Source organism: Tinamus guttatus, unplaced genomic scaffold (genome assembly GCF_059628265.1).
Source record: "Tinamus guttatus ecotype Peru unplaced genomic scaffold, ASM5962826v1 Tinamus_guttatus_pri_ptg000090l, whole genome shotgun sequence".
Taxonomy (NCBI): Eukaryota; Metazoa; Chordata; class Aves; order Tinamiformes; family Tinamidae; genus Tinamus; species Tinamus guttatus.
This window is the reverse complement of record NW_028288624.1, coordinates 2,949,038-2,960,439: the sequence shown is the minus strand read 5'-3', so window position 1 is coordinate 2,960,439 and position 11,402 is coordinate 2,949,038. Positions and strand designations below refer to the sequence as shown.

The 11,402-nt window shown below is 40.6% G+C and overlaps 1 protein-coding gene across 1 annotated transcript; it reads left to right on the top strand.

Moving 5' to 3' along the window:
* The first annotated feature begins 904 nt into the window (after positions 1 to 904).
* Positions 905 to 10,715, top strand: GZF1 (GDNF inducible zinc finger protein 1). Its single transcript, XM_088520558.1, has 6 exons — positions 905 to 954; positions 3,687 to 5,063; positions 6,896 to 6,990; positions 8,066 to 8,233; positions 9,348 to 9,505; positions 9,964 to 10,715. The coding sequence occupies exons 2-6, from the start codon at positions 3,715 to 3,717 to the stop codon at positions 10,318 to 10,320; spliced, it is 2,127 nt and encodes a 708-aa protein (XP_088376684.1). The 5' UTR covers positions 905 to 954; positions 3,687 to 3,714; the 3' UTR covers positions 10,321 to 10,715.
* Positions 10,716 to 11,402: the final 687 nt, after the last annotated feature.

Below are 11,402 nucleotides of genomic sequence, written 5' to 3'. Positions count from 1 at the left end.
AAAGCAGGTAGAAGGGGCACACACAAACGGAGATTTACAAGGAACAGTAGACCAGAATTTCCCTACTGTGGATCCCGTGTGCGATCCTAATCAGTCGGGACCATGAGAGCTCCTGACCAGGTATCAGAGATGGATATTATTTGGGGTTAAACATGCTATGCCAAAGCATAAATTGGTCAAAATTATATGAGGTAAAGCAGGAACCGAATGAGTCCCCAAACTGCCTTTATGGAATGACTGAAATCAACTGCTTGGAAATATACTAATTTGGATCCTGAGAAACCAGAGGAGTCTGTTCACTTGGCTTCTATTTTTATAGGGCAATCGGTCCCAGAGGAGGCTCTTCGCTTGGCTTCTATTTTTATAGGGCAATCAGTCCCTGATATAAGGAAAAAACTTCAAAAATTGGAAGGGGCAGAATCATGAGATTTAGGAAAACTACTAGAAGTCGCCTGAAAGGCATATAATAATCGGGAGCAGGAGAAGGAAATGTGGCAAACTAGGCAGGACGGAAGACTAATTGCAGCCTTGACAAGATTTTCAGCAGGAGCAGGGCAAGAGGTGAGAGTGGTTAAGGGAAGCAATCCAGGAATAGGAAGAGGACAGGGAAAAGCACCTCCTTTTAAAGGGCCCTGCCCCGCAGCTGGATCAGTGTGCAATCTGCAAGAAAAGGGGACACTGGAAAAACAAATGTCCACAAGCAGGAAAATTGGACCCTGCTCTTAAGGCAGTTAAATTGATCTGCGAGGATAACCAGCATGAGCAGGACCCCGCGCCGCGTTGCCCGGCAACGCGCTGCTGCTGCGCGCCATTTCCGCCGTGCCGCTCTGCGCCTGCGTCCTCTTCTCCCAAGGGCTGCGGGCGGGGCGGCCCTACGACAGCGGCGCTTCCGGCCGCTGCCTGTGTGGTGCGGAGCGGCGCGGCGCGGCGCGGCCCGGCGCGGCCGCCCGCGGAGTTGCGGTGAGTGCGGGTTCTCTGCGGCGGGGCCCTGGGTAGAGGGAGGGAGGGAGGCTGGTGCTGCGGGGAGCGTGCTGGCGGCGCCATGCTCCACCCACGGATGGCGGCGCCGCGCTCCGTGCAGCCCCCGGGGCTCCGGGGTTCCTCGCGGGCGGCGTCCGCTGTCCCAGAGCTGGTACCCGTGTCTCTGGTAGCCGAGGCTGCCTCGTGTGCGGCAGCCTCGTCTACCAGTGCGGGGGGAGCGGCGCTACCAGCGCTTATAGATCTGGTTATACGTGATTTATTGGTGTCTTCTCAGCTGGTCACAGCCGATGAGCACTGCTGGTGAGCAAGGATCACTGTTATGTGAACGCTGGTTCTGCAGGCTCGTCTGCGTAAGCAGGCCCAGTTTGCAGGTTTTCAGGGCTTGTCTTTTTTATTTTCTTTAGGGTGAATAAATACAGTTCTGTTGGTGGGATCCTGTCACTCCAGGGCTCAGCTCACTAGTGCACTTGCCACTGGCATGAATAGGGTTAAAAAGTCTTTGCATTGCAATGTATATCTTACTGGATGTGCTGAATTACTGTTTCTTCTTTGAACAGGTTCCAAAATGAGTCTAGTGGTGCAAGTGATGTGTTTCTACAATGGTTTCTGCTGCTTTAAATACCACTGTGGGAAGGGCAGGAGGTCTCTGCTTTGTAGTTAATAAAAATGTACTGGCATCATGCATCTGTTAACACTTGTCTGTTATCACCCTCTGAGACTAATAGCTTGTTAGGCAGAGTTAGGAAGTTTGTGGTTTGGATTCTTGTTTCTTACCAGGGATCCCTGTTGTCTCTATGTGACCACAGCTTTTGCGTTTGTTCAAATAAAAATAATAGATGGATATTATGAGTTAATGTGATAAACATTAACTCATCATTTAAGGAGATAGTATTGAGAAAAAAAAAGTGTAAGAGTTATTATATCATTAAATGCTTTAATGAAAGAGTTGATCTTGTTTTAATTCATCTCAAAAGACATATGCCAATGTGTTGTTTGATTGGGAGGAAAAATATCTGGGTAAATACAGAGAAAGGGAAATGAAGTTTAGACTCTTTTTTCTTTCATTACGTTTTAAGAAGTGTCAGATTTTCAGTTAGGAGTCAAATCGTGTCATTCCTGGTCATATGAAATTCCAGTCAGAACTGGGAAGTGTGGAATTGGATTTCATTTGCCAAAACGGATAATAATCTAGCATGTTTGTTGTGCTCTGAGCTAGCATGGGCAAGAGGTGAATGGACTCTTCACGTGCAACATTGGGTAATCCTTTCTTGCTTACATTGTATCTCATCTGCCCTCCTTCTATAAAGCTCTTTAGATCAGGGGCTCCATATAGTATTTGACTAGTGTAGAATCAAATTCATCAAGCATACATTTTGTTTGACTACTACTAATTACCATGAAGTAGGGTATTTTACCGCATAAATCTTGTATCAAAATTCTTTTTAACAGAAAATTGCATTAGGATGTGAGATTGCTTTAAATTCAAGTTTTATTCCATAATCATTTCGACAAATCAAAAAGTCAATGTTGAGTATCAGAGTAAAAAAATGATCTGTTGTTTCTGATGCCATCAACTTTTTCGTATCTCTTTCTCATACTTAAAACTGTTCCCTTAATGTTATTTTAGTATAAACGTTGTTCCATTCATGTGCTACTTTTTTTTTTTTAAATCTTCTGAACAAGATTTTTAATGTATCATGTATATGTATATATTTATAGGCTTCAAGTCTTCTGTAGGAGAGATTGTATAAAGAAAAGAGACTGTAGGCAACTTTTGGAAAGGAGAAATAAATTCTTCATATTCAAAATGGATGTAGTTCCTGTGAACACAATAAAACTGAGTATGTTCAAAAAAAGAGTTTGCGTGGACTTTCCTCAGAATATTGTTTATATTTTGAGAACAGAACAGAAATATTGGTTATTGTGGGATCAAACATAGAAAGAAAAAATAATAATAATAAAAAAACTTTAGCTGTGAGAAATTTGAAATAACTTAAAATATCGCTTGTAAGTACAACATAATCTGAAGAGTAGTGAAAAGGATGAAGCCTTTGTAGCATACAAATGGACATTCAAAAAGTTAGATACTATTCATTCATTGAGTGATGAATTAAAACAAAACTAAATAAAAGACACTTTGGAGGAGTCTTGTGATTTCTTAGATTTGCAACCTGAGGATATAATTATGCATTCTCCTATCCTCCTGAAGGTGAAACATTTAGAATTTTATCCAATTCTCATTTAAAAGGCTTATCTCAAATGTCTCTCTAAAGAAGCATTTATTTGGGCTTCTCAGTTTTTCTTCCCTTTGTCTTATCATCTTATTAGAGAATAATTTCTTAATTCCGTGTGCCTTGATGAGAACATTTGTCTTCCTATTTGTCTTGATAGTCTCTCTCTAGTGCCTTAGCTAAAGCTACAGTGAAGATTTAAAGTCAAATTAACTTCTAAGAAACTTAATCATATGGCTGACAGCACGTTGTTAAATATTACCGCGCTAGGTGACACTTCTGAAAATCTTTCTGCATTTCTAGACAGCCTTTTTTAAGTGCTCCTTTGGGAGTGTGATCAGTTAAGCTCAAGCACCTTACGGGTCTAGCCGTCTAGTGAAGCATTCTCAAAAGTCTGGACATACTTTTGGCTGTGAAAATCTTTGCATTTTGTTACTTCCATGGCAAATTGCTAATGTGTGATGTTGCTGACAGTTTTTTTTTTTTTTCAGAGAGAAGAAAGATGGAAGGTAATGCAGTTTTACTGGAATCCAAGTCCTCTCCTATCAACCTTCTGAACGAAATGCATCAGCTGCGTCTCCTCGGCCACCTCTGTGATGTGACAGTTAGTGTCGAGTACCAAGGTGTCAGGGCAGAATTTGTCGCTCACAAAGCTGTATTGGCAGCAACGAGCAAATTTTTCAAGGAGATGTTTCTTAATGAGAAGAGCATGGATGGCCCAAGAACCAATGTGTTCTTGAATGAGGTCCAGGTTGCTGATTTTGCTTCATTTCTTGAGTTTGTCTATACTGCTAAGGTAGAAGTGGAGGAAGACAGAGTGCAGCGTATGCTGGAAATAGCTGAAAAGCTGAAGTGCTTGGACCTCTCAGAAACCTGCTTCCAATTAAAGAAGCAGATGCTTGAATCAGTGCTGCTAGAGTTGCAAAACTTCTCCGAATCACAGAGCTCCGAAGAAGAGAGTGTCTCCCAGCCAAGCATTTTGCTTGAGACAAAAGCAACTTCTGTGGCAGAAGGTGACCAGGCAGACTGTCCTGTGGATCTTCCAGACTCCCCAGTAGGCAGGCCTAGCAATAGAGTGGCTCTGGAGATGCCAGCTGCCAAATCAAAAGAGAAAATGGACAAGACGAAAGAAATTATGAAGCCTCCCTATGCCAAAATCAGGAGGGCAAGTGGGAGGCTGGCTGGCAGGAAAGTATTTGTAGAAATCCCTAAGAAGAAATACACAAGGCGGCTGAGAGAACAGCAAAAGAATGCAGAGATTACTGTGGAAGATACCAACAGATACCCACAAGACCACAGCACATGTGATGCAGAGAGGGAGGAAGAACAAGTGGAAAACAACATTAAACCAGAAAGTGAGGAATGTGATGGCAACTTTGAATCGGAGGAAAACCTGCAAAAGTCTGAGGAGGATAAAAAGAAACGAGGCAGCAACTTCAAATGCAGCACATGTGAGAAGGAGTTCCTATATGAGAAAAGTTTTCTCAAGCACATAAAACACAGCCATGGCATTGCAGCCGAAATCATTTACCGGTGTGAAACCTGCAGTCAGACATTTGCCAACCGGTGCAACTTAAAAAGCCATCAGCGCCATGTCCACAGCAGCGAGCGCCACTTCCCTTGTGAGCTCTGCGGTAAGAAGTTCAAGAGGAAGAAGGACGTCAAGAGGCACATTCTCCAGGTTCATGAGGGTGGTGGGGAGCGTCATCAGTGCCAACAATGTGGAAAGGGGTTGAGCTCCAAAACTGCCTTGAGGCTTCATGAAAGGACACATACAGGCGACAAGCCTTATGGGTGCACAGAGTGTGAGGCTAAATTTTCTCAGCCTTCTGCACTTAAAACACACATGAGGTATGAACAGATTTAACTGGACTTGTTAGATTCTGGGGGGAGAAGCAGAATCCCCCAGAACACATCTTGAGCCTTCCAATGAAGTGGGGATTTAAAACATCACTGACCAGAAATGTTTCAGTATTATCTTTACCATGACACTTTTTTTCCTCCTTTTTAGAATAAGGGAGTTGATGTATTTCTCTCTAAGCCAAAGTGAAGGTGCACAGGCCACAATCCTACTAATACAGTAAAATGGCAAAGTTAACTTATCTCGTGGGAACAGACCTATTAAGAATCAGTGGGACTGTTCACATGAGAAGGGCTGCTGTGCTGAGCGATTCGTAGGAATGGGTCTGTAGTGTTTTCAGCTCATCTGATATCTCTTAAGTTTAGTAGAAAAATGTATTGAAGTAAGTATGAAAATATTATGAAAAGAATTGGCCATATATTGGGTCCAAGAACACCAGATGTGGTGTGCTAAGCATAGAAAACAACTGGAATTTGGCTCAAAACAGACCTGTCTGGTGGAGGCGAGGGAAGCACAGAGGGTAGCCATGGCAGAACTGATGAATTCAATTGTAGCACTTGTGAGCCTCCTGTGAGGCTTGAAGTTGGAAGTGCAAAGACGTGATCTTGGAAGTTCATGGGAGATACGCTTTTATGAATGCGAAAATTCATGCAGGGCTTGATCCTGTCAGGTGTTGAGCAGTACTGACTACCAAAGCAGTGATCTGAAAACAAAGTGTGGACTGTAGACATAAAGTAAGTGTAGAGAGAGAGATATAGAAGCAATATCTCAGACTTAATATTTCTCAGATCCAAACAGAGAATGCAGCAGTGTCATATTCCTAGATTGCATTTCCTGTAAGGTACAGAGAGTTTATTAAGCACTGCTTTGCCTCACTAGCCCTTTTGAAGTCAATGGATTTACTCCCAGTGGCAAAAAGCATGTCTAGAAGCAAACTTCAGCTGGAATGTTCATGTATTATTGCTGATGCAGCTGTATGAAATCTTTTTCATCAAGTGTTCTTTTCTAAGGTTACGTGACTGCTTTGTGGTTCCTACAGATAATTTATTGGTATAACTAAGGGTACAGTTCTCTTTCCTTGTGTACCACTAGGAATATTTCCTAAGCCTGTTTCTTAAGCGTTAGATATTCAGTATTATTAACTTGCATATCATGACTGTTTTTGGTGAGAATTTCTCATCTTTCATACGTATTTTTATGTCTAAGCTCCTTTTCTTGACGTATTACCATGAATCTGGCCTGTATGTTGTCTGTCTGTGACGCTGTGTGAAAGATTCCTGAAGTTTGCATAGGCTGAAACCTTTTGATAGAGGAGATGAACACATAGCCTTCCCTAGGAGATCTCGCCTCAAACTTGGGGTGAAAGTAAGAAAAATGTCTGTAGCCACTGAAGAATTTTCTACTTGATAACCCTGCAGAAGAGATGCCATGCTAATCTGGCCAGGGAACACACCAGTCATATTCTGTGTGGAATATTTTATTGATAATGTCACTATATAAAAATAGTTACTTTATTTAAGATCCTAAGATGGTTAAATTTTTTCTTTCAATCCCTCTGTTCACATGTAAGTTTTCTAACCTTTACTCATTTTTCTGGCTTTAAGAAAAAACTGCATATGCTTTGATTATCCAGCACATTAAAATAAACTCAGCGTTGCATAAACCATGATGCAGAAGTGGGCCTAGTTGAAATTATTTTTTAAAAGACAAAAGAATCTGGAGATGCCTGGTTTCCTTTTTAGAGAACAGCCACAAAGTAACTTGCGTTGTGCTGCACAAGAGACACTTTCCTTGGTGTTTTATTGTAACTTTCTTGTTTCAGAATCCATACTGGTGAAAAACCTTTTGTCTGTGATGAATGTGGTGCCAGGTTTACTCAGAATCACATGCTTATTTATCACAAAAGATGTCACACAGGTAAGGCTTTTTGCTTTTTTTCTTTTTTTTTCTTTTCTTTTTTTTTTTTTTTTTTTAAGAATCCAAATGACAGCTCTTGACAGTTTTTAGTAGTAAAATGGTGGGGTTTTTTTCTGATCCAGGTTACTAGATTTTTTAAGAAAATCAAAAATTACTTAATATTTCCTTAAAAACATTAATTAGTTTTCAGAGAAATAACCGCAGTATCATTCATGGTACCCATATCCCACTAGACTATGAAGTAGATGTATTTTTCTAGAAAATCCTCTTTTTCTTTAATATTACTCTGTGCAGTGAAAAAAATCTTCAAGTTGTTACATTTATGTTCTCTTTAATTTAAAGCTGTTTGAGTACTTTCGAAAATAAGACTGATGGTAGAAATTTTAGCTGAAATCCTGACAGAAGAATAATTTCTCTGTAAGCTTGAAGTGCTTAACAGTTCTCTTGGCTCATCCTGATTGCAAATACTGTTTTTTCAAAAAGCACATCTTCTTCTTCAGAGTATACATTGAAGTCAAAATTGGTGTTTTGAGTTGGCCATTCATAGCGGTCATGTTGGGTACTTCTGCATTTCTAATTGACCTGTAGTAGAAGCGTCCACATTATGCCCGTGATACGTACCTAAATGCAGCTAGCAGGAAACTTTAAATTACAATGAAATTCTTTAGTAAGAAGACTTCTTCAGAACCTTTTTACTAAAATTGCTTTTTTTTTTCAAGTGGAGGCCTTTCATCAGAGGAGTGCAGTGTTGTATTCAGGATGAGAGTGAGACAGAATAGCCCAAGTATATGGAGAAGACTCAAAGATCTCATTGGACTGTTGTTCAAAATATGTAGAGACGTTGCTGTCCTTTTAGATAGTTATGGTTATCCTTGTAGAATGAGTATTTTGTATGGATTTATTGTGCGAAAATTCTGTGTGTTATGCAGAGGTCCTTGTTACTGTGTTCCATTCAGATCCTTTTTTTGAAGTTGGCCTGCGGTTTATTTGTATCCAAAGTTTTCAGCTTTTGTGTCTTATGTTTAATAGCATTCTCAAATGCTAGCTTGACTCTTCCACTTTGCCCTTGCTGCAGGGGAAAGACCTTTTATGTGTGAAACGTGCGGGAAAAGCTTTGCCTCGAAGGAGTACTTGAAACACCATAACAGAATACATACTGGATCCAAACCATTTAAATGTGAAGTTTGCTTCAGAACGTTTGCACAGAGAAATTCACTTTACCAGCATATTAAAGTTCACACAGGTAGGAGCCTTTTTTTTTTCTTTTTTTTTTTTCTTTTTAAACAAGACATCAGGATTTATAGACATACATCTCTGTTTTGTAACACAGACAAGGAATTTTTTAATTAGGATTTTCCGTTTCTTTAGCTCTATTTTGTGTGCAGGTTTTTATTCTTGATGCAGTGTATTTCTCTTGGTGCTCCTTATATTTTTGCCTACTTTCACAGCAGTGACATAAGTGACATGGAGTATTTCCAAGACCTGTGCAGATATTACTAGCCATCCTGTGCCATGTGCTCTAGGTGTCCCTGCTGGAGCAGGGGGGTTGGACTAGATATCTCTGGAGGTCCCTTCCAACCTTAACCATTCTGTGATTCTGTGTGATTCTGTGTAATGTTATAAGAAATCAGAGGATTATTAGTGATTAAAATCTATATTTTATCTCTGAGAAAAGAAGTACAGAGAGCTGTGTTTTTTTTTTTTTTTTTTTTTTTTACCTGCTTGTCCTTTCATGTTTGCCTTCTCTCCCACCTAGATATAGTTTTCAGTCTGTTTCATTCCTGCCTGCTGCTCTGTTTTTTGAACTGAAAACAGTGGTTATAGGGCAATAACACTGACTTCCAAGTAGTGCCAGCTGAAGCACATAAGTTTGCGTCAGTGTTGGAAGGAGGGGAGAACAGTTGTTTTCACTATGTGAAACCCTGGCAGTTATACCAATTTTACCATCCTCTTACCCTGTTCCTTATAGAGGAATAGAACTCTGGTTTCTAGTGCTCGCTCTAAATTTCAGTCCTCTTGAAATCTTAGTTATGCTTTCTCTTTCCTTTTTTTTCCTGTTCTTTCAAAGTCCACATTATTCAGCACTACAGCAATTTATACTTTGATAAGACAGCAGTTGAGTTGCTGACGTAAAATATATACAAAAAATGTGAAGGCTTCAGTACTTGCAAAGATTTATGCAGGCTGTGGATTCAGCCCTTAAGCTATAAGTAGCTGTTTATTCTAGATGTGTCAAAACATATCTGACAGAGTTCTGAGAGCATCTTGGTGCTTTCTGAAGATGCTTGTGCTTGCCTTATTTAGTGAAGTTTAGGAGTTATCTGCGTGATCAGTTTAATATTGTGCCCTTCTTGCAGGCGAGCGGCCGTATTGCTGTGACCAGTGTGGCAAACAGTTCACGCAGCTCAATGCGCTGCAGCGTCACCATCGAATACACACTGGGGAGAAGCCGTTCATGTGCAACGCATGTGGGCGAACCTTTACTGACAAGTCCACCCTGCGACGACACACTTCAGTAAGAACCTGTAGCTTTAGAGCCTTGTTCCTTGTGAAGGATGTTGACAGGCCTGAAAGAGGGTTTCCTCTCCAGTTCATGTTGGTTTTAGCACAAACTCATTTGCCTAAATTAGCACAAAAGTATTGCAAGGGTTTATGTCCTGTCTCTGAAGTAAAGCCATTCTTAATCTGTTATGGCAGAGGTCACACCCAGAGAGTGTTCAGTCTCAGGTTTGTTCCTGATGAAACTGGGAAGACTTCCCTTTCTGGGCCAGACTCTCTGCTGGGTCAGCTTGATGCTTTAGGAAAAGAGAGGAAGGAAACCCACCAGGGATACTGGTTAGTACCTTGATGTATACCATACTAGCTTGGGAATTCTTGTGTGGGATGGAAAGGAAAGCTTTTCTTCACATACCTGGGTTCAAGTTTTTGCCTGCCGGGCAGTTATTGTACGTTCAAACTTTGTTTTGTTTTCAGATCCATGATAAAAACACCCCATGGAAGTCCTTTCTTGTCATTGTGGAAGGAGCATCTAAGAATGATGAAGGTCATAAAACAGAGCTTCCTGATGAAGAATATGATGTATCACCTAAAATACCAGAGAAGCTGCTGTCTTTCTCTGAAAATGGCCACTATCAAAACTTGACTGCTGTCCCAGGGAGTGTGACTGCACTGCATGATAGTGGTTCTAACACAGGGACAGACTGTAAGTCAGATGGGACTCCAGGACCCCAAGAAGCCCTTATAGCTACCACCTTAAGTGAGCTGACAGTGCTACATACACAAACAGACTCTATCCAGCCGCAGCTTCATGCTTTGGTGAATATGGAATAATTTGATATTTACAAATCCAATTTAAGCTGTCCCCTTTGTATAGTCCTTTGACTTTGCCAATAGCCTACTGAGGGAACTAAAAGAAGCTATAAAAGGGAAACAAGGCTAGATGTAAATGACATCCACAGGATTTTCCTGAATTTCCTCCCAAAATTCATTATTCAACTCAGTGTGTATAGTGCCATCTCCTGAAGGTAGGGTAGAATAACACCAAATACAAATTGATTTTATTGTCTGGAATAAGTTTAGATCCCTATAACATAATGATGGTGGAAGACACAAAAATCCCAGTAAGTTTATTTCTTAGGGAATGGAGGGGGTTGGAAGTTGGCATAGTTGAGATGATCTGGCCTGCGCTAGCTGGTCTGCAGGAAAAAGAAGCACTTAGATTAAGGCAGGTTATAAAGAAGGTGTATCCGTATATAAAGAAGGTATAAGTTTGATTTGCAATTGATTTGACTGAACACATGTAGAATCAAGAGAAATGATGTTGAGTTCTTGGCTCAGTAGTTTAGTCAGATTACTTGCAATTTCCCTTGTAGAAATTTGTACATTAAAAAGAAAAAAAGAAATGCTAAATTACGTTTCAGGAAATGTTGGTTTATCTCTGCTTTTGCCAAAGATCCAAGCAGTAAAACAACTCCCTCTTTGGAAATGGAACCGGGAGCAAGCTTTTGAGAGACTTAGTACTATGAGTTCTGATTATTTAGTAGTAAAATTGAGGCAAGTGGAAGCAAAGTGCTGGGTCTGTACAGCTGATGGTATTGCTGCAAACTTGGTAAAACTTGGTAAGTAAACTTGGCAAGTAAAACTTGGTGCAATTCGACACTTAATCAGACAGGCCTCATCTCTAACTGTTCTAGCCTCGTAAAACTTGGGCATTAGAGGTCAAAATCTGTCTTGCAAAAGTGTTTTACAAAAAGTAGTATTTGAGCTCTCCCGAAAAAGGTAGAGTAACAAATCTTGTAGAAAGACAGCTTTTCTTGTTAAAACATACATAAAGAGTTTTCTATTGGTCCAAGTACATCAGCAGCACTGTGTTCTCCACCATCGCTTAAAAATCATTGTTCAGAACTGCTGAC

What these genes read in the sequence shown, in the direction of transcription:
- GZF1 (XM_088520558.1), top strand. Translation starts at nt 3,715, where the DNA reads ATGGAAGGTAATGCAGTTTTACTGGAATCCAAGTCCTCTCCTATCAAC. An exon ending in GCACTTAAAACACACATGAG is followed by an intron (nt 5,064 to 6,895) that starts GTATGAACAGAT and finishes TTCTTGTTTCAG; the next exon opens with AATCCATACTGGTGAAAAAC. An exon ending in TCACAAAAGATGTCACACAG is followed by an intron (nt 6,991 to 8,065) that starts GTAAGGCTTTTT and finishes CCCTTGCTGCAG; the next exon opens with GGGAAAGACCTTTTATGTGT.